This window comes from Verticillium nonalfalfae (assembly GCF_003724135.2).
Source record: "Verticillium nonalfalfae strain VnAa140/NRRL 66861 chromosome Unknown scaffold_199, whole genome shotgun sequence".
Lineage (NCBI taxonomy): Eukaryota > Fungi > Ascomycota > Sordariomycetes > Glomerellales > Plectosphaerellaceae > Verticillium > Verticillium nonalfalfae.
The window spans coordinates 8,475-29,889 of NW_021167424.1; the positions used below are offsets into that span (position 1 = coordinate 8,475).

Consider the following 21,415-nt stretch of genomic DNA (forward strand, 5'->3'; position numbering starts at 1 on the left):
ATAACGGGAGAGTTGCTCTTGTGGTTGACGAGAGTAAGGTGCGGCACCTGTTCCGCCATCCATTCGGCCGCGCCCACTAGGATGGCATCTTCGTCCGATGTCCCATTCTCGAATTGACGCCGTAGCTGATTTTGAAAATCACCTTGAGGAGCATGTCTGATATACTCCAGGCCGGGAAGTCCGAGCTTGGCCAAATCGCTATCGTCCATAGCCGCGGCGTGATTGTTCTTCCTGCTTTGAGGTCGAAACAGTCACAGCGGGACGCCTCGTGGGAGTTCCAACAAGGGGAGTGAAAAAATCGCGGCGTCGTTGTTGGACGAGCTCTCACGAAGCGTGCTTATGGGTAAGGAGACCACCAATGTCTGGTGATGACCTACAATACAAAACATGTTATGAATTACTGGCTGTTGCTCTTTATACGTAGGAGATTGATCGTGCCTGCCTTTGTTCCAAGGCTCGGATGCAAGGAGCAGCAGGAGGGCTGAAGGGAACAATAGGACAATAGACGACTAGCGCTGACTAGTTGATCAGCCACCAACTCCTTTCATATGGGCATAAACAGGTAGTATGCTGCAGTGACGCCTGCCTTGGTATTATTCCGAAGTAAGGGAATGTTTTCCAAGGTTCGGAGAGTGCAAATCATGATTGTGAAGCACAGCGATGCAAAGTGCACGTCTTGGTAAGCTAGTCAGTCACATCAGACATAGGTCGGTCCATTCGGCAACGACAAACAGGTCCTCGACCAGCTTTCAACAAAATAACAAAATATATGCTCGCTAAATATGAAGCATCCAAACCCAAGAGCCAGCCCATTGAACCGAAAACACCATCATCGACATGTTCAATGCTACAGCTTTTTCAAGGCGGCGAACCTCCTTTCGAGCTCAGCAATGTCGGGTACCGCGCCACCAGGTCCATTGGAGTCCGTCTTCTTCTGTGCGTTGGCCATCTTTTGGTTCGGTTTCAGGTTCAGCGAGCTGACCTTGACCTGCGGATGGACATTGTCAGTTGTCATTTTGGGCGGATTGACCGTCAAAGGACTGCTCGGGCCCCCGATCGTCCTTGGCGGAGTGGCCTTGCTCAGCATCTCCTGCTCCTTCTCGGCCTTGAGATCCGGCTCCGCAAGAACCTTCTGACCGCCGCCTCCACCGCCTTCGCCATCCTCCCCGGGGCCGTCAGCGTCGTCGTCGTCGTCGAGCAGGTCTGGCGCCTCGCCGAGCTGTTGGCGCTTGGGCCAATCGACGTTGTATGCTCGCGCAATCTCCTCGAGGTATCCCACGACGAGCTCCTCCCGCGGCGGCGTCACGCTCAGCTTCTTCACAATGTTTGGCGCCACCTTGCCGTCCGAGTTCTCCATGGCCGACATGACAAACTCCTTGCCGTACTTTTCGGCGAGCAACGTCCGCACGACCTGCAGCTCCTTGATCTCCGTCTTGGGCGCGGCGTACATGATGCTCTTGATGGCCTCCTCGAGACCGGGGTCGCACGTCGAGCCCTCGAGCAGGCCGGCGCGGGCGATGAGCAGCTCGCAGTACAACTCGAGGAGCTCGTGCAGCTCGTTGGTGATGTCGGACCGGATGATATTCTCGACGCGGATGCGGGCGCTCTCGACCTTGCCGACCTCGAGGAGCTGGGCCATGGCGCGGCGCTGTGTCTTGCCCAAGGCCTCATCGCGCTGCTGGACCATGCGCAGGCGGGCGATAGCCAGCTTGAGCTGGACCTTGAGTTTGGTCTGGATGGCGCGCGCGCGAGTTGCGTCGTTAGCGGGGTCTACGTCATTTGCAGTGGCGGGGGATCAACGCGGGGTCACTTACGATTAAGGACGCAGGAGGGGGAGGCATGATGGGCGGCAGCCGTCTGGAGCGGTTTGAGATGCAGATGTATGTGTTCGATCAAGGGCGAATGTCTGGAAAAAAGGCAGAAATAAGTAAGCTGTTGCCTGAAGGTCAAGTCTGAAGAGTGTAGTGTATGGCAGAGTCAAAGGTGGCAGGCAGACGATCGCAAGGCAGACGGATTGACGGCAGCAGGCCCGGGCGTTATCTAATCGCCCCAGACACTTTCAAGTGGGGAGTGGGAGTGCTGTGGCTAGAGAGCAATCGACGGCGCCTGGAGGTTCAGGTGGTCGACCTGAGTGCGGGGATCAGTGGCACCAAAGGATGCTGTGTACCCCACTGTGTCTGCCCGGACAGTCCTTGATACCTGTAGGGTAGGTACCTACCGACCTAGGTACCTGGGTAGTTAGGGAATGCCTGCACACACAGGCTGCTGAACAAGCAAAGTTCTCACAACCATGTTGCTCTCTCGTCTATCAGGCGACTATTTAGGTCCCCTGCTGGGATGACCAGTATCAGAAGTCAAGGATCTGCATCTTCTCGGTACCCAAGTCGAGGCTACGGCTTGCAAACAATGATGAATGCCCAATATGGACCTGTGAGCTTGGTCCAACTCGCTCGGACAGCTCGCTTTTCGTGTTGGGTAGGTGCTACAGAGACTTCTTCGTCTGCATGAGACCTGTCAAGCATGTCTTAAGCATGTCTTAAGCATGTCTCATGCATTCTATGCATGACATATCCGTCATCTCAGTCGATCAAGATGGTAGCCACCGTGACATTCATCAACATGGTGACATGCTACCACCGAATGACCCATGAACGACACATGTCAGAGCCTTGTCTGGCCCCAGTCCTTGCTATTCAGTCTGTGTCCACTAGTGCCGGGCACTTATCTTGGCCATGTTGACCTTGAATCCCTCCAAGGATCTCTCTCTCTTCTCTTGGGTCCTTCCTTGGATCAACTCCCCCGGAACCGGACCCGGTTTCCAGAACACGCGACTCGCGCGCCCCCGTTAATGCTACATGTACTCACCTTGGCAGATGACTTCACTTCATTCCAGATCCACGTCTGCCTGCCACTTGCGACCTAACATTCGACATCTTCTTGCCGGCCCGCGAACGATGTGCCCAACGCTGCCGAATATTCCTGCCCCCATTCTTCATCCCACCAAGACTTAGACTTCCACCATATTCAGATCAAAGCCATGGAGTCATGGGGGTCGAATTTGCATACCTCGGGATCGTGATTCTCAATTTCCAGCAACCGCATCTATCGATTTACTGTCTGAAGCACATCCACGGTCTGTAGGAAGCCACTTGCCTCCGTGGCTCAACGTACAGCGTTGGCCAATTCAGCAACGGATATGGCTGAAGCCGAGGCGGCGCCTGCAAAAGGACTGCGACATGGACACAGACCGCGATGGCTTCATTCCGGCTTTCTCAAGTCACGCGCCTGGTCCGCTGCGACATGGACCAACCTCCGAAGCAACAATCTATGGCGGCGCGTCGTCAAGTATTCCATAGCGACGACTCTCACCATCATCATTGTCCTGATCCCCGAGGTTGTTGTCCTCTTCCCCGGCACTACTTTTCTGGCCCCCTTGACAACCGTCTTCGCCAACCCGGGCCAACGAATGGGCGCCATGGTCGAGGGGCTACTCCTGACCCTTGTCGGCGCAACAATGGGAACGGCGTGGGGCTCGCTCGGTCTCTGGTTATCGAGCCGGGCCGTCGATGACAACCTCCAGGCCGCGTTCGCTATTCGAGCTCTCTTTCTGTTATGTGCCGTTCTTCATCACGGATATCTTCGCTCGTCCAGCCCGAGGTTGATCGTCTACGTTCTCTTTCACCTAACTTCCTCCACCATCATCCTCATGGGCCCGTGGCGGGCGCTCACGAGCACCATCGTCACGTATGTTGCCTATCCCATTTTGATAGGAATGGTGGTCACTTTTACGATCAATCTTTCCATCTTTCCGGAGCCTTCCAACGACTTCCTCGCCCACGCCACCATCGATGCCATTGATCAGACGACGCTGGCCGTGACGCGCTCTACAAACTGGTTCCTCAGCCCTGGGGATGGCCCAGACGAACCCCGGAGTAACCACCCGGCCGAAGCCTCGCCGAACACGGCCTGCACCACGAAAACATTAGTTGGTTCGAGCGCGAAACGACCTTGGTATCACCATCTTTGGTCCGGATTACGGAATCCCTTGTCCACACCCGGATCGAGAGCGCCCGTCATCAGCGCCCCGGCCCAACACATTGGCCTGGCCGCGCTGACGGCCAGCAAAGCTGCGCTGCGGTCAGGCCTGCAGCGCTGCCGCGCTGGGCAGTCCGAGGTCAACCTCGAGATTGCCATCGGCCCCCTGCCGCCCTCCAGCCTCAAACCCATCACCACGAAAGCCATGCCTGGTCTCGTACACAATGCCGTCATGTTGATCGGCGCGTGCGAGAACAAATTTGTCCTCCTAGGCGACGGCGAACCCGACGATGCCACCGATACCGAGGACGAGGATCCATTCGTGCGGCCGCTCCAGCGCGCCTCGGCCCTCGAAGAGCTTCTGGGCCCTAGAAAGTTCAGAAACCCGACGACGCCGGCCGAGGAAGATCCTCTCGACGCATTGGAATCCGTCAAGCCGCTGCGCGAGCTGGAAGCAGGCGATCCCGAGGTTCTCGAAGCCATCATCAAGCGCATCCAGCTGCCGACCAAGGACTTTACCGAGGCGCTGCGGCAGGCCGCCCTGACGGTGACGACGAGCCTAGCGTACTGCTACGGCCTTCCGAAGCTGAAGACGGGCATGCCGACGCCCAAGAGGATCATCCTCGAAGAGATGGACATCCACATTGACGCCTTCATGGACGCCATTGCCATCTACGACTTTTGCTCCACGGAGGAGCTCGAGCGCGCGACCACGACCAAGAACGGAGAGACCGATATCATGCCTCGCATGGAGACGTTTCTCGTATCGTCCTTCCTGCTGGGCCTGCGGCAGTCGGCCGTGCACATGCTGCAGCTGCTGCGCTACGCTCGTCTCCTCGTCGAGAAGCGCCATAGGCGGCACAGGATCAGCATCCACTTTCCCGAATACTTTGGTTGGCGACAGTGGCTGTCTACCGGCGGCGAGAGGGATGCCATGGTTCTGCCGCAGACGATGCGCAAGAAGGGCCGGTCGGGGCGAATTCCTACACCCAAGGAGGAGAGTAGGATGGATGAAGAAGGCACTGTCGAGGAGCTCGACAGGCCTCTCGCACGGCAGAGAGCTGACGTGGAGAGTGTGCCAAACGTACTGGAAGCGAGCTTTCAACACGCAAAGCCGCCATTTCCGACTCCGCCGACAACAAATGACGAGGTGAAGAGGAAGAAGAAGGAAAGGCGGCGTGCCGCAGCGTCCGGAGGCATCATCAGCCGCATCCGGGCGCGCGTGGCCGACGTCTACGAGTCACTCCAGAGATCGGACGATGCCATTTATGCGATCAAGCTTGCCATCGCCTTTTTCATCATCAGCTGGCCGGGCTTCATCCCGTCGTGGCACGAGTGGTACGCGAAGGTTCGGGGTGTCTGGGCGCCCCTGCAACTCATCCTGATCTTCGAGGTCGTTATCGGCACATCGTTTTTCGTCTTCATCCTCAGATTGGTAGGTGTCACCTTCGGTTGTGTAATGGGATATGCGGCGTGCGTAGCCGGTGGCAGCCACAGAGCGCCCCTGGTAGTTATTCTGGTCATCGGAGTCGTGCCATCTGTATACATCCAGCTCGGCACGAAATACGTCAAGACGGGCATGGTGGCAATCTCCTCCATGACGGCTGTCGCTTTAAGTATGTTTCCCTTGCCGAAGTCAGCTATGTTGACCTGCTCACGATCTATAGCAACCGTCAATGAAAACACCGTGTCACACGTGAACCTCTACACACGATTAGTGACCTTCTTCATCGGCTGTTCGGTTGGTCTCCTCGTGGAGCTCATTCTTTACCCCGCCAGAGCTCGCGACAGGATGGTAGAGTCCCTCTCAACCTCGATCAAGCAGATGAGCAGCATGCAGACAGCCATCGCCGTAGGCGTTGACAACCCAAAGAACCTTCAGTTGCGCTCAGACAAGGTTCAGCAGCGCTTCGAGCGGTCTCGGGAGAAGGCACAGGGCGCATTATCGGCTGCAGAGACATTTCTGCCGTTCTGCCTGACGGAGCCACGACTCAAGGGCAGCTTTCGGCAGCTGCATCCAATTTACCGGGAGATCATCTACGTCCTGCATCAGATTGTCGACCGAATGGACAACATGCTCCAGCTGCGGCGCGTCTATGGCAGCTCGGTCCTGGAGGAGCTCAACGCCGAAGTACACGCTTACCGTCGCGCTGTGGCGGCCTCCATCGCCATCGCTCTCTTCGTCGTGAACCAGGCGCTGACGACGCGCATGCCGCTGCCGCAATTCATCCCTTCGGCACGCCTGGCGATGCTACGCCTCATAAACCGTGTCCGGCAGGCTCTCACCGACAAGGCTGCACAACACAGCGAGATGGCCACTGCTGCCGGCGGGGCGGGGAAGGGCGGGATGCGGAATTACATGGCAAGCATGCAAGGTCCCGAGAGGGTACTCAGCGAGGACGAGCGCACGGCACGAGTAGTGACGCAACACAAGTTCCTCAGCTGGAATGCAAACGCAGCGGGGCTGATGGAGATTATTGAGTACCTTGAAGAGTTGGTGGAATTAGCAAAGTTGCTAGTGGGAGTCAACGCGTTCAGAAGCGGCATGTTGGAGAAGCCGACGTTCAAGGAATATGCGAAGAACGTCAAGACGAGAGAGGTACCGGTCGATGAAGACGACGCGGCAGCAGGCGCGTCCTTGACTAAGACCGAGTCACGGAGGTCGGGGACAAGGATCAAGAGGCCTGGAACGGGGCTGCCCGGGCTGGCCAGACAGAACACGGGACAGGCAACAGCAGAGGTCGGACAGAGGCCAGATACGGGTCTGTCCAGGCCAGACACGGCCCGGCCAGATACCGGTTCCCAGAGATTCGATCACGGACTGCAGAGACACGATACGGCGATGTCCACAGGTCGGCAGGCTGCAGCAGAGCGCGGAGACACAGGCCTACACCTGCATAGGACCTGGACCAGAGGCAGTCGAGCGCGTTCAGACAGCCTGGAGACGGCAGTGGAGGGCGAGGCAGAGATCCCGCTGAGTCTCCGACGTGTGTCTTCCCGGCGCGCATCGGCACGAAAGCGGCGGCCGACGGTAACGGGAGCGGGGACTTGGCGACGAGACGATGACAAGGGCAAAGGTATTGAAGAGGAGGACGAGCGATAGACCAGCACTGGTGGGTGCGCGGAAAGCAACGTTGCGGCCGTGCGCTGGTGTCGTGTGGTAATGGCGGGTGCCTGGCGGCTTTGTTTGTGTTGCATGATACCAGGGGGTTAGCGTTTGAATTGCACCTAGAAGTGCTGCCTGCATGTTGGTCAAGGTTTGTGAAACCCGAGGACCCGTCCTTTCGATGGTTGTTGAAGAAGGTTCAGGGGTAGCCTCCATCATGAAGGCGATGGTGTACTCGATCGTGAAGGCCATGGACAGGCAACCATTTTTGTCGTGCACTAGCGGCGCGATTTTGAATCGCTAGTCCAGTGTGACGGCGGTTGCCAATTGCCCAACCGATTCTCGCCTGTTGGACAATGGTGGATGACCACGCATGACCCAGGCTCTTTATGCCGCGCCGGCTCGGACGGCTTTGGGGGAAGTTCGGGGCCGAGGAGACAGAGAAAGCGGAGGATTCCATGTAGTCGTTGGAGGAGTTGATGAATTGGACTCGTCCAACGCGGCGCAAGAGTCGATGTGGAAGGCGAATCGGCGATCTCTCGAATGGGGGCGTTCCCATTTCACCCAGTAGCACGCTGTGTCTCTTGAGCGCCTCGTGGCGTCACTGGACTTTGTGGTACATGTGTCACTCTTATTGGGGTAGCGCCTTCCAACGGCATGCGAATGTGGAGCAGAAGCTCCGCAGCCACTGCCCAGTTTGGTGCGATGATGACGCTCCTTCTGTCTCCAGGCCTGCATTGGCATCTGGAAGCGGGAAGGAACGAAGGTAGCACGCAGCAAGGGCAGCCAGCAGCAAGGGCACGAAGGAAGGAAAGACATGGTGCAGACGGTCACGATTCCAGGGCAGCTCTGAGAATTGGAAAGCAGTTTTGGCCAAACACCCCGAGTCGAGGGATTTTAAGATTCAACTGCGCATCACATTGCTTCACTCCAAGGGACCACCGCAACCCTGAAGAACGACAAGCTTTCGTTGGCATCTGCGACGTCGCTCAACCCGAATCCGATCTCGTATAATCCGTACCGACACCACGCCTGCCGTACCCCTCGGGTTCTCTGGGTCGCTGGAGACGGGGACGCTCACAGAACGCGAGCCAATGGAGCCCCTTGACCCGAGCCACGGCGGCTTGGGCAAACTGCTTCCCAAAGCCATCGTGGCCAAGCGACGACGACGGAAGAGACGACAGCAGCAAGAGGGGCATGAACAAGCCGACCAGGCGATCCGAGACTCCAGGTCTTCACTCTATTTTGAAGACGGTGATGGCGATCAGGGCAGCGACTACACCGACGGCGACAGCAGCTCCATGGATAAAAGGCATAGCTGGATCAGCAGGGCGGATCAGAGTGGCAGCAACCATGCGCATCCTAATGATCCCAATAGCAACAGTGCAGCAAGTGTGAGGGCAGATCATGACTCGTAAGTTGTTTCTACCCATGTTTCTTCATCTTCGGATCCCCCCCTCTGCCCGCCGTCAGTGGGCCTGTCAAAAGATGTTCTAGCCGTCAGCTACGGGCTCGGGTTCCTCGTTCTTGAAGCAGCGACCATCCCGGCGCCTGGCTGGCTCCGAAGCTTCCTCCCCACGTCCCGTCCTCGCTGGTGCCCCTTGCAGGCATCCATCCATGCCCTGGAACGCACCATGGAAAGCGAGACGACGAGACGTGGTGGAAGCGAGTGGGCGCGAGCTAGCCCAGGCTGACTGCATTTCCCCTGTGGCCCTTGCGCTTGCACTGCGCGTGCACTGACGTCTGCTACCTGTATTCATGACCTGTATTCATGACCCCATCGCCCATAACCCACCACCCACCACCCACCACCACCACGCACCTATCCCCGACCACCTCCGTTTCGTTTCGTTCTTGGCTGACCTGGCATTTTCTCATCCGGCTGCAGACCTGCATCACCTCCAGCACCAGCATCTTCATTCGTGCCAGCTTCCACTTCTGCTTCGCCTCAAATCGCCCCCCAGCCACAACCACCATTATCATTCAAGTCCCGCCCCGAAACAATCTCTACCCACCCCTCCCAGATCGGCTACCTGACGACATCGTCCCCCATCATACAAGCTACCCATATTCCAGAGCCCCAGGGCCTGGACCAGACAGTGCCCGACCTGGCGTCCCGATCCTCCACCGCACCCCTTTCCAAACGCACAGAGTCGGTCGAATCCGACTCTCGATCCAGTCTGTCTGCTCGCAGTAAGACTGGACTAGGCTTGCAGCCGCCCCAAAAAGACACCAAGCGATCGCCCTCCCCAGTCGGCAAGAAGCTCGCCAACGTCTTTCGCTCCAAAAAGTCCAACTTGAGCCTGGCCGGCAGTGCCGCCAGTCCCGGTGGCAGCGCCAACCCGAGTCCCAGCAACAGTCCCGAGAGGAAGCCTGCGAGCCTTGCCGAGGACGACGACAAGAACCGGAGCCTGCCAAACCTGCCAAGCCTTTCGAACTCGCAATCGCAATCCGATCTGTCCAACACCACGGAGCCAGATGCCGACAGCATAGCAACAACTGCTTCTGCCGCTTCCTCTCGCCCTAACGAACGCAAGTCTCGCTCCCGCGCCTCCACACTCTCGAACCGCATCTCTGTCGTTGTGCCGGCGCCGACTACTCCGCCAAACGAGAAGACCGGTCCAATCATTGTCAACACCCCGCCTACGCCGACCGACCCGAACCATAACGGTCTACACTCGCCGCCGCCCACGAAACAGAGCGCAGATGCTTCAAACGGTCCTACTCCTTGGGGCAATCTGATCACACATCGCAGGAGCAGGTCGGGCTCTGCTGGTCCCAGCAAACTGTCAAACACTACATTTGCACCGCTGACGCCCACACCCGAGAGCCCTTCAGCCACAACAACGTCGAATTCGAACGGTTTCTTCTCGTCTATGCTCTCAGCTGCACAGAACGCTGCCAACCAGTTCAGCAACACTCTACAAAACAACAACAGTGGCCAGACGCCACCGAAGAGTAGCAATCTGACGGCGAACCAGACCGACCTCCCGGAAGAAGACCAAGTCCAAGTCGAGCCGCCCCTTTCTCCCTCCAGAGACGCCAACATGGACAAGGAACCCGCCGTCAAGACGCTCGGCGACGGCGAGTTGACGCTGAACCAGCTTGGCATTGTGGACCCTCCGAGCATCTCAGGCACCCCCATGACAGCCAAATTTCCTGAGTCGGTCAGATCAGAGACCCGTGCGAGATCGGAATCAGCACCAGCCGCCGACACTTCCTCGGCCGCAAGCCATGAGTATGGCTCTGATGACGCTCGCCCCGCGCAGAACAACGCGCCACGTTCTTTGTATGAAAATGGAGGCCTGGGCGACCGCACACCGCCGCCTGCCAGCCTTTACGAGGACAAGTCAGCCATCACTCGCAGCGGCAGCGTCCGGAGCGCCCTGGGCCGCCGTCGCCACCGAGGAAGCTCAACCGCAACAAGAGGGACCGGGACAACCATCGGCGCAGCCATCGCTGCGGCCAACTCTTCTCTCGGCAATCCGGCAGCTAACACCAGTCAGCAGAGGCTCACGGGCTTCGCCGTCTCGAGCAAGAAACGAAACAGAGACTTCCATGCGCTGTTCAAGAGCGTGCCAGATGACGACTATCTCATCGAAGACTACAGCTGTGCGCTGCAGCGAGAGATTCTGGCTCACGGCCGTCTATACGTGTCCGAAGGGCACCTCTGCTTCAGCAGCAACATTCTGGGCTGGTCGACTACTCTGGTTATGAGCTTCGACGAGATAGTGTCCGTCGAGAAGAGGAGCACGGCGCTCGTTTTCAAGAATGGTCTCATGATCTCGACATTACACGCCAAGCACATTTTCGCAAGCTTCACCAGCAGAGACTCAACCTACGATCTCATCGTCAACATTTGGAAACTGGGACATCCTACACTCAGGAGTTCACTGAACGGAGTGCAGCTTGAGGGGACCGGAGGCGACAAAACAGAAAAGGTTGATGTTGGCGATGAGGGTTCCCAAATCGAGGGGGCTCACGACCAGTTGGACGACCAGAGCATGTCTGGTTCGGATGACGAGAGCGAAGATGGTGATGACATCTACGACGAAGATGATGAAGAGGACATGGTCGAGCCATCGCAGCCCCAAGAACCTGGAGCCGAGTCGGACCACGATAAGGTCATCGGACGCAAGGCCTCTGGTGCGACGGTGCTTAACGGCGCGCCTTCCGATCTCGTCAACACTGTCGGTCCACCTATTCCCGCCGACGACTTCCCGGGTCCTGCGACCCATGCCCCTACCGAGTGCGGTGACGCGGCATCTCACTACGAAAAGATCGTGGGAGACGACGTTGTTCCCGCCCCTCTGGGCAAAGTGTACAATCTTTTGTTTGGGCCTGCGTCAGTCACTTTCATGTCCAAGTGGCTTGTCAACGAGGCCAAGTGCTGGGATCTCCAAATGGAGGACAGAAAGGGGTTGAGCTCGGACAACATGACGCGGACCTACTCCTACATGAAGCCACTTGGCGGCTCCATCGGCCCAAGCAAGACCAAGTGTATCGTGTCTGAGTTGATTGACCACATTGATTTGGAAAAAGCAGTCAACATTACCTGCTCGACCCAGACCCCAGATGTGCCGAGTGGAAATGCCTTTATTGTCAAGACGAAGTACTGCCTGTCTTGGGCCGAGAACAACTCAACCAGGGTCCAGGTCAACTGCACCCTGGAGTGGACCGGCAAGAGTTGGCTCAAAGGTATGTTGTTCCACAAGCTGCCACTTGAACACTAATTAACACGCGTAGGCCCCATCACGAGCGGTGCCAATGAGGGCCAAACAACCTATGTCAGCGACCTCTTGGCGAGCATCAAGGCTGCCGTGTCCTCGAGGCCGCGTTCCGGGACCGGCAATACAGGCTCCGGAAAGAAGAAGAAGGGCCGCAAGAACCGCAACCTGCAGTCGGGTGCGGGGGGCGAGGATAAGAGCCATGCCAAGAGCGCACCCCCGGAGACCTGGGGGTTGCTCGAGCCGCTGCGCCCCATACTGGGTCCGATTACCGACTTGCTGAAGCCACTCATGACGGGCAACGTTACGTACGGTCTCCTCGTCGGACTGCTTGTGGCGGCATGGTTCGGATTCCCAGGCCAGGGCGCACGGCGCGAAGTCGGGTTCTACGGATATCCTGACAGGGTGGCCGCATACGAGGAAATGTGGCGCCGGGAAGAGACAGAGTTGTGGGACTGGCTCGAAGAACGCGTGGGGCTCGAGCGATTGCATGACGGATCAATGCCGACGCGCAAGCGGGCGATCGAGCCACGTACAGTGGAGGAAAAAATACGTGAGGAGCGCATGGATGAACGCGAGATCCAGGAGGCGATCCGTGTAACAGAGGAAAAGCTTCAGGTGCTCAAGGGCGTTGTTGGGAAGCAGAGAACCGGAGAGGAGATACCCTTGGAAGACAAGAAAAGGTAGCAGCACTAGAATTGCATGCGAGGCGGGGGGAGGAGGGAGGCAGCATGGGACTGGTACGACCCGACAGGACATGGTATGACACCGACCACAGCACATGTCGCTCTAGCCAGCGGCTCTTGTTTACTTTGCTTGTCTGTTTTTAAACTTCTTTCCTTTCCTTGTTGTTACTTCACCAGACTTGGCTTGGCTAAGTGTACATTATTAGCGAGCGTGCCGACGACTGCTCGCGGTGAATAGGGATGACCTCTCAGACGCTGCGTGCCATCTGATCACCGCCGTGACATGGCAACCTTTCCATTCTTGGCAGTGAATGCTTGTGTACCCATGCTCATTCTCAGATCAACACACACGTTAACCGAATCCTCCCTTGCCCTGTACCCTCTTGACAGCGCCCATAATGCCCTTGGCCCATGCGAACCGTCCAGCATCCACGCCCATGGCGCCCTCGGCCTCGTCACCCCTGTCGTCCCTCCAAATGCCATCGCTCTGCAGCCGGCCGAACAAGGCCGTGTTCTGGTTCCTCCTCAGAGCATCGATCCACGAGCGGCAAATGTCGGGCGAGTCAACCATGACGTTGACCTCCTGGCTGTGGGCCCAGCTCTGCGTGTCCTGGTTCCCGCTGCCCACGACGCCGACGCGCTCGTCGGCGATGAGGAGCTTGATGTGGCACGCCCGCGCGCCGAGGCCGTGCGGCACCGGCGCGGCGTGGTCCTTGGCGACGTACCAGTGGTAGTGCAGCCGCGGCCGCGCGTCGTCGGACAGCTGGGCGTGCAGGCGGTGGGCGACGGCTTCGTTGTGGCCGCCCTGCAGGGGCAGGAGCTCGCCGGCGTCGTTGTAGCCGAGGCAGATGTAGGCGTGGACGTGGACGCCGCGCTCGCAGGCGGCGAGGAGAGCCGGGAGCAGGGGGGAGGCGTTGAGGGTCGGGGACTGGATGAAGACGGAGGAGCGGGCGTGTGCGAGGGCTGCGAGCCAGGCGGCGTTCTGTGGGTTCGAGAGAGAGCTCGAGTCTGGCGAGCCGTGGGGCGGCCGGTTGACGAGGGCCATGGGCACGGGGGAGTGACGAGGGTGAGGGGTGTAGGGGGTCGGCTGCTCTGAGGGAGGAAAACGGGCGGGATGGAGGCGAGGTGGGACGGTGTAGGCGGCGGCGTTGGTGTGGTTCAGGTGCCGAGTGATCGGGGCGTAGATGTCCTCGGAGGGAGAGGGCCGAAGAGACGTTTGGAGGCGGACGATTTCGGCGGGTAGAGAGCTGTCATAGTGAGGTGAGTCGTGGGTGTGCTCGGGGACGTCGCGATTCTTCTGTTCTGGGGTCCTGGACCGTGAACTGTCATCGGTCAAAGCGGCCGAGGAGCCGTCGGGGAGCTCGTTGGAGAGCCTAGTGCTGGGGCCCTTTCGAGAACCATCTGGCGTCCTGTCCGCGCCGTTGAGTCCGGGCGGGGCCGTTTCGTCGACTCCATGGAGGCCATTCGCGGAGTGTTCATTCGTCCGCCCTTCGTTCATCAAGTCGTCCGGCTTCCCAAATTGCTGCTTCCAAATCATCTTCGCCGGGTCGACGACAGCGTCGAATCCCCTCAATCTGCCCTCGTCTGTGAACTGATCATCCCACTCCTCCGTCCAGCTGGGCATGTTGTTCTCATCTGCCACCGCTGCCGAGTTGATCATCGGCATTCCCTGGCCAAGATTCATATCCCACGTAATGAGCGCCATGTCGTACAACGAATCGACAAGAGCCCCCTCGACCTGTATCGCCATTTCCAGGTTGGCATTGTCCTGGATGTTGTTGCTCTGCACCAGTCCGATCCTTCGGTCCACGATCATGAACTTGGAGTGAAAGGTCCCAAGCATGGGCTTGTGATAATTGAGAACCTGCAGGTCAATGTTGGGGATGTCCGCGCGCCGCGGCAGCGCCACCTGCGGATCAGTGAACTCCTTCTCGCCCACGTCGTAGTGCGGCGTGTATACCTGCTTGACGGCGCCACGGTCGTAAATGATCTTGACAACGACCTTGACGCCGCGGGCGCCGGCACGACGGTCAAGCTCGCGGATGGCGTTGGTGATGAAGGTTACGGCGACGCTGCTGATCCAGTAGTTTGTTGCGAGGAAGACCTCCTTTTCTGCGCGCACAATGAGGTTCGACATGTGGCGGGCGATGTCTGGTATACTATCATCGTGGTAAGCATACGCGAATCGCAACTCGGGCAGAGGGGGGGAGGGGAGCCTACGTCGAGATGATGGTCAGGGGCACCGTGCCGCAGCTTCCCATGAGCGAAGGGCTGACGACAGCCTGCTCAAGATCGCCATCAATCGATTCAAGGGCTGCATCATACATCTAATGCATTCGGTCAGAAGTGCAATCTCATCGACACAATTCGGAGGACAGCGGCGTGGCCTTACCCTCAGGAACAGCTCGCTCGGCTTTGCGCCTCCCCATTTTCCACACGCCGCGATGCGCTCCAGGCCAGTCAACTCATCCACCGCCGGCAACGGCCCGCTTACCTCATTTTCCTTCTGCTCACGCCGCTTCGCCTTTGCCCCATATAGCCTTTTCCATGCATCACCTGGCGTCAGCGAGGGGTCCTCGGCCAGCAGCGTCGTGACACTGTCAGGCGCCGTGCAGTGCTTCACCAGCTCATCACTGATGCCCGCTTCCTGTGAAACGGCCGCCGGCATGCTATCTCAAAGTTCTGCTTGCTATTGATGCTCCAATCGAGGAAACTAGGGCGTTTGTATGTCTGCGCCGCGAAGAGTCGTGCATACAAATGGGGGCAATTTCCGGGATATTACAGCACAGTCATTGGGAATGGGAATGGTGAGGGCAAGGGCGTGGTATATGAGGAACTGCAGGCATCGCCATCTTGGCAAACCGCGCCCGGCTTTCTTCGCAGACCATCTTTTCCCCGACGGCATGAGGCTGGAAGCGTGAGGCGGGGGAAGACGCGCAATGACTACAGACCCCAATGATGTCAAAGCAGGGTTCCCATACATAGATTGAACAACTACCTGGCTGGGCTGCAGCAGGCCGGGGTTGCCGATTGTGGACTGAATGGGAACTAGTAGTAACGGGGATCGAACCTGGAAGGACGTCACTGGCTTGGCAGCGAGCCACGTTTCTGGCAACACTATAGTATGAGAAGGCTCGCCTCAAATGGGTTGAATGGGATGGCGGTGACGCGTCACGAGTAGCGCAAGATGAGAGCATGAGAGTCGCCAGGCCGTGAGACCCGGTGTGTCGGGCTCGGCGCCTGCTGCCGAGTGTCTTGGGGATTACGGGCAACCCACAGAGTATGATCCGATACCGAGATTCGTGACGCAGCGCCACGGTACCTGACTAGCACGGCGACAAGTGGAGAAAACGTGGCAGTAACGCCGTCAGCTTGATGTCTCCCAGGCCCAACTGGCAGAAGCGCTTCTCGGTTCGGATTCATCAAAGTTGGGAAGACTTTCGACACGCACGGAGGGAATGAAGCTTCATACAATCGTCTCTTGGAGACTCGTCAATTGTCATTCGTCACGCTTCGCTCAATTTGGAATCCCGGCCCGTGCCCACGCTGGACTTGGACGACGAGCTTCGCAGCATCCGCTCTCCTCCCACATCCGATGATGTCACGTCGCTAGCAATGCTGCTCTCCCGTGCTAGGGGTGATGGGATGTCCGGTGTCACCGACCTCGATTCCACGTTGGGTCGCTTGGGCTTAGAGCTCGTCGAAAGCTTGTTCCGTCTCTTCTTGTCCGAAGCATTAGAGGCCGTGCTGGCTTTGCGACTGACGGGTGCATCCTCGCCATCGGCCGGGAGAGGGCTGCGAGAAGAGCTGGTCGAGCTGCGCCGGCGCACGCTACTACCGCGGCGCCGGTGCTGCTTCTCAAGGGCTGCAGTTCGAGGATGGAGCTTCTCGGGGTCATGATCCTGATCGCGATTCCGGCTTTGAAGGGTTGTCGAGGAGCGTGGGCGGCCAGTATCCGTACGATGCCAAGGCAACCACCAAAATATGCCCCAGGTCTCCTTAGCCAGTCGTCGCTCATGCTCCTTCAATTTTTTCAGGATGAGGGCGCGGCGCTCGTTCTCCTTTTCCCAGTATTCGGTGCGGTACAGCTCCCAGTTCTCTCGGAATGTTGGCGTGAAAGGTTTGGCGAGCAGCAACAGCTTGACGTAGTCGCCTCCCGGGGCAAGGTCTTCTTCGTGACCGCCCTTCTCCTCGTCTTCGGTAAGGATGGGCAGGGCGGGATGCTTCTCGGTTGTGAGGCGAAGCTCCTTCTCGACGGCACGCAGAATTGATGGATCGATGTAGCGATAAGACGAACTGGCCGTGTGGGAGAAAAGACCATAGGTCAGGAAGAAGCCGACAGTAGAGCCAACTTCGGCCCACAGAGGCCTTCGTATGATGACGAGCTTCGCATTGAAGCCGCGGAGGCCACGATTAGAAATGGCGAACCAGCGTCTGGGCCAGCGGATACCGCGATCCCAGATACCGGTGGCCCAAACCAGAATAGCGGTCATGATGCCTCCCATAAAGCAGAGCTTCTCAATCGTCTCAACACCCCAGTACACAGACCCTCCTACGCCAACACCGTCCTCGCGTGGCGCAAAGAACAGGGCATAGCCGAATCCGCCGATCCACAGTGACAGTATGGCAAAGAAGAAGGTATGGTGGCGGCGTCGAGCACGCAGCTCGAGGTACTGGGCGCGTAGGGAAGCTTCGAGGACGAGGAGGTTGAGGTAGATCATGGAGGGGGAGCTCGGGGTGTGGCTCAGCGGGTCGCCGTGCTTGCCAGTGTTGGTCGTGACACCGCTCGTGCCCCCGACATTATCGGATGCATGCTTTCCAGGCGCAGGGGCTCCCTTGACGACCGAATCGACGTCGTCGGCCATGTGAAGAGGTGTGCCGGGGCTTCTCGAGGACTTGTCGAGAGGGAGGGAAATGGAGATTGTGGGGGCGGTCTCGGGACGACCAACGTCGAGCCGAAATTGGCAGGCGAGCTTTATTTTTTTCAATGCAGTGAGCTGACACTCGGCATTGGATCAGCTACGGCTAGATTGAGGCATCTGGGGGCGTTGATTCTGTGACGTTGATGAATGCGGATGTCTGGTGTCGGTGTTGGAGTTTGGAGATGGTGGGTTGGGTTGGATCCAGGATCAGATGTCAGTCAGCTGGGAAGCTCCAGGCCCGCGGGAGCCCGCCTTGTCTCACTGGATTTTGCTCGGCCAGCTGGTCGCAGGTGCTGGTTGGAGATGCCTGCCCACTGCCCACCGCCCAACTGCGTCATGTTGGGCGATCTTTCCCGATGCTGTGGCCTGGAATGACCTTGGCAACAGCGCTAGCCGATAAACCAGAGGAGGCAACTATCGGGGCAATATCGTTGAGAGGGAAAGAACGCTCCAGGTACAGGCAGCCACATACAGCAGGTATCGTACTATGGGGCCGTGTCTGGCCCGCATTAGCCGCTCTTGCCCCTCTAACCCCCCCCTGTAAATCTGCGCATCTGACCGCTATCCTCAACGAAAGCTCAACATAGCCGAAAACCGTGTAAGTGCGCGTGGTTGCCTCGCCTCCCATGTCCCAATGGCAACCTGGCTTTTGTGTTTTCTCCTCCTCTCTCTTTCGCGGCTCGATACTTTCTGCGTCCGACGTTGACTTCCTTTACACTCCTATACATATCTCACCCCTTCGAGCAAGCCATCTCCGGCAACCCAACCGCAAACTCCGCAACGCTCGGTTACTTTTTCCCCCTGTATACAAGACTGATACGGACCATCTCAAAAGCCCGCCCAACCGGACGCGCCCCCCCAAACTCCGGCTGCTTAAGTACATCCACCCAGATCGTCAGGGCCACCTCAAGTCACATCTTCTGGCCCCCCCAGGAAGCAATCCAGTGCGTCACCACTGCTATCTAAATCCGAGTGCGAGAGTCAACGCCCTTGTTGGCAGGGTTCTACTGGACCAAACCTGCCGTCCCATTCGTCGCATCCGCATTCGTGCCAGTGCTTACTGAGCGCATTGTCGTACTGCCTCTCCCTGTCTCGCGCATTCTGTCGCATATCGGTCTGGCACGACCGTCAAGCCCGGTCCCCCGTTTTGTCCGCAGCCCCCGTCTCCGAGTCGGAATCCGCTCTCCTCACCTACAAGTACCCCGTTGCGCCCTCCCGCCTCGCTCGCCACCCGGTATGATACAGCATCATTCAGCATCTGCCGTCGTGCACGGGTCGCGACTTACTTTCGCTGCCGCCTCGTCCATCGTCGGAACGACAACTACGAGTACCTCAACCATTCGCGCCCCCACCATCGACGAACTCGCACAACAGAGAAAGATTCAAAGGAGAACCCACCAGACGATGGCAACGGCACAGCAGAAGACGGTCGACGACAAGGCCAAGCCGTCGCGTCCCAACTTTGCCTACTTTCCTCTGGGCTACAAAGAAGCTGCCTACCAATGGGTACGTCGATCGCCACCAGTGTTGCGTCGCACACCGAGCTGTATGTGAACGTCAAGATCAAACGGTTTCTAACAAAGTTGCAGTGGTCCAGTATCAGCCCCTCGACCGCCGAACGGAACGTCCTTGCCCACATCCCTTACCTCAAGGACGCCCGCGAGCATGCCACCATCGATCCCGCCGATCAGTCCGACCCTTTCGGACCCCGCGTTTGGAAGACCCAGATGGTGAACCTCTCGGGTCAGAACCGTGCCCTCAACGAATACTCCGTCGAGCGTGTTGGCGAAAAGGTCGAGGAGAACCTCGTCATGCTGCATGGCTACGGCGCCGGACTGGGTTTCTACTACAAGAACTTCGAGCCCCTGTCACGACGCAAAGGCTGGAAACTGTACGCGCTAGATATGCTCGGCATGGGTAATTCGACCAGGCCACCCTTCAAGATGCACGCCAAAGATAAGCAGGGCAAGATTGACGAGGCGGAGGCCTGGTTCGTCGATGCACTGGAGGAGTGGAGGAAAGCCAGGAATATCGACAAGTTTACCCTCATCGGTCACTCCCTGGGCGGCTACCTTTCTGTGGCGTATGCCCTCAAATACCCCGGCCACTTGAAGAAGCTCATTCTCGCATCCCCCGTCGGTGTGCCCTCGGATCCCTATGCTGTCAACGAAGCCATGCCGGAGCCGGGTTCGTCAACGCTCGAGAACGAGTTTACGCAGGACCAAGAAAGCGTCGTCAACGACACGCACAACCATGCCAACGCGAGCGTCAAGAGCGCGACGGCGACAAACTCGAGCAATGCTCCCAAGCGACCGCTTCCCGGCTGGTTCGCCTGGCTTTGGGATGCTAACGTGTCCCCCTTTAGTGTGGTGCGGTTCAGTGGCCCATTGGGTCCTCGCATCGTTTCGGGCTGGACGTCACGCCGCTTCAACCACCTGCCGACGGCCGAGGCGCTTTCTCTGCACGACTATGCATTTTCGGTGTTTCGGCAGAAGGGCAGCGGCGAGTACGCGCTACCATACATCCTCGCGCCCGGGGCGTACGCACGCAGCCCCATCATCGACCGCATCGAGGGCGTCGGCCGGCAGACGGTGGAGAAGAACGGGCAAAAGATTAAGGAGACCGGTATCCCCATCGTCATGATGTACGGCGAGAACGACTGGATGGACGTCGCTGGCGGTCTGGCGTCCGAGGAGAAACTCAAGGCAGCAAAGAGGCGAGCGCTGCTTGAGGGCACGGCCGAGGAGAAGCGGAGGGAGAATGGCTCGGCGAGGGTGATTGTCGTGCAGAAGGCGGGCCATCACCTGTATCTCGACAACGCGGATGATTTCAATGAGTACATCTGGAAGGAGATGGACGAGACAAGGAGCCACAGTCAGAAGGGACTGGCATGAGCACACCGACTGGGCAGGCCTTGGGGGGCGGGCATAGAGATCTTGAGAGCCTCCCTCGGGACGTTCTTGTTTTTTCTTGCATCTTGGTGTTTGTTTACACAAAACTTTTTCAACACGATGACGACAGGATGGTTGCATCGGCACTCAACGGCGTTTTTCAGGGGGCGGCGGCAAGCATTGTAGCATTCAACGGGTCAACCCCGACAGGGCGGAACAGCAGCAGCGCGCATTGCCGCTGACAGCTTTTTTGGTAGCAGTACAGTACAGTATATCCGATAGATGAAATGGTAGATGGGATAATCCGATAGAGAAGGAGCCGGAAAGGAAGAGTTTTCCACGGTTGGTCTATCACCCAGCGGCTGCCAATCCTCCCAAGTGCAAAGGCGCTTTCTCCGAGCTGCAATGTGCAGTTGTCGGTCGGCCATGCTCGGCGGCTTGGGCCTGGTTGTTTCTCTCAGGTCCGGCTGGGCACAGTGGTAGTGTTGTCGATCAGTCACGCATGAAAGACTGGGGAAGTGAGACAGTCATATCGGCTTGCGACCTCCTTGCTTTATTCACCGCACTCAGAGATTTCACCAACGGTCGTGAACAAGTCCACGCGGATGGCTTCGACAAGATGTGTGCTCCTTCGAGTCGGCCGTCATTTTGTTCGATATGCGCCTACCTACCTCCTGCCTGAGGTAGGGTAAGGTACAGTGCCTTGCCCAGGTATTTACCTCGGCGCCTGGGTAAGGTACCACCTTGGGGTACGTGCTAAGGTTGGAAGGAACGAAGCGGCAACAGAGCAAGCGGGCAGGTGTGAGCTTCTCGCCGACTTATACCGAGCTTCACAGTGGAAGTGATTCTTGCCTCCTGCACCTCCTTTCGTATTCGTCCTCTGAGATGAATCAAAAACCAGGTCTCTCCCTTCACACCAACACTGTCAGCTGCATGCAAATGCCGAGCCACACCAAGCCTGGACGCCAAAAGACCCGAAACATTGGTTCCAACAGCCTGCTCCCTTGTCAATCGCGGCGTCCTATCGTGCAACAACATCAACCGGACC

General features: G+C 58.1%; 6 protein-coding genes across 6 annotated transcripts; 3 read left to right on the top strand and 3 right to left on the bottom strand.

Moving 5' to 3' along the window:
• Window positions 1-847: 847 nt before the first annotated feature.
• On the bottom strand, window positions 848-1,841 carry D7B24_003405 (uncharacterized protein; the record flags this gene model as incomplete). The annotated part of the gene is made up of 2 exons (XM_028637596.1): window positions 848-1,732; window positions 1,815-1,841. 2 exons carry the CDS (start codon window positions 1,839-1,841, stop codon window positions 848-850), a joined length of 912 nt encoding a protein of 303 aa, XP_028490629.1.
• A 572-nt stretch (window positions 1,842-2,413) lies between these two features.
• Window positions 2,414-7,138, top strand: ALMT1 (Aluminum-activated malate transporter 1; the record flags this gene model as incomplete). The annotated part of the gene is made up of 2 exons (XM_028637597.1): window positions 2,414-2,430; window positions 3,142-7,138. The coding sequence occupies 2 exons, from the start codon at window positions 2,414-2,416 to the stop codon at window positions 7,136-7,138; spliced, it is 4,014 nt and encodes a 1,337-aa protein (XP_028490630.1).
• A 1,097-nt stretch (window positions 7,139-8,235) lies between these two features.
• D7B24_003407 (uncharacterized protein) lies at window positions 8,236-12,555 on the top strand (the record flags this gene model as incomplete). Its single annotated transcript, XM_028637598.1, has 3 exons — window positions 8,236-8,555; window positions 9,030-11,839; window positions 11,888-12,555. 3 exons carry the CDS (start codon window positions 8,236-8,238, stop codon window positions 12,553-12,555), a joined length of 3,798 nt encoding a protein of 1,265 aa, XP_028490631.1.
• A 351-nt stretch (window positions 12,556-12,906) lies between these two features.
• Window positions 12,907-15,222, bottom strand: D7B24_003408 (uncharacterized protein; the record flags this gene model as incomplete). The annotated part of the gene is made up of 3 exons (XM_028637599.1): window positions 12,907-14,713; window positions 14,775-14,881; window positions 14,947-15,222. 3 exons carry the CDS (start codon window positions 15,220-15,222, stop codon window positions 12,907-12,909), a joined length of 2,190 nt encoding a protein of 729 aa, XP_028490632.1.
• An 838-nt stretch (window positions 15,223-16,060) lies between these two features.
• On the bottom strand, window positions 16,061-17,419 carry D7B24_003409 (uncharacterized protein; the record flags this gene model as incomplete). The annotated part of the gene is made up of 1 exon (XM_028637600.1): window positions 16,061-17,419. The coding sequence occupies one exon, from the start codon at window positions 17,417-17,419 to the stop codon at window positions 16,061-16,063; it is 1,359 nt and encodes a 452-aa protein (XP_028490633.1).
• A 1,461-nt stretch (window positions 17,420-18,880) lies between these two features.
• D7B24_003410 (uncharacterized protein) lies at window positions 18,881-20,370 on the top strand (the record flags this gene model as incomplete). The annotated part of the gene is made up of 2 exons (XM_028637601.1): window positions 18,881-18,982; window positions 19,066-20,370. 2 exons carry the CDS (start codon window positions 18,881-18,883, stop codon window positions 20,368-20,370), a joined length of 1,407 nt encoding a protein of 468 aa, XP_028490634.1.
• Between the last annotated feature and the right edge of the window lie 1,045 nt (window positions 20,371-21,415).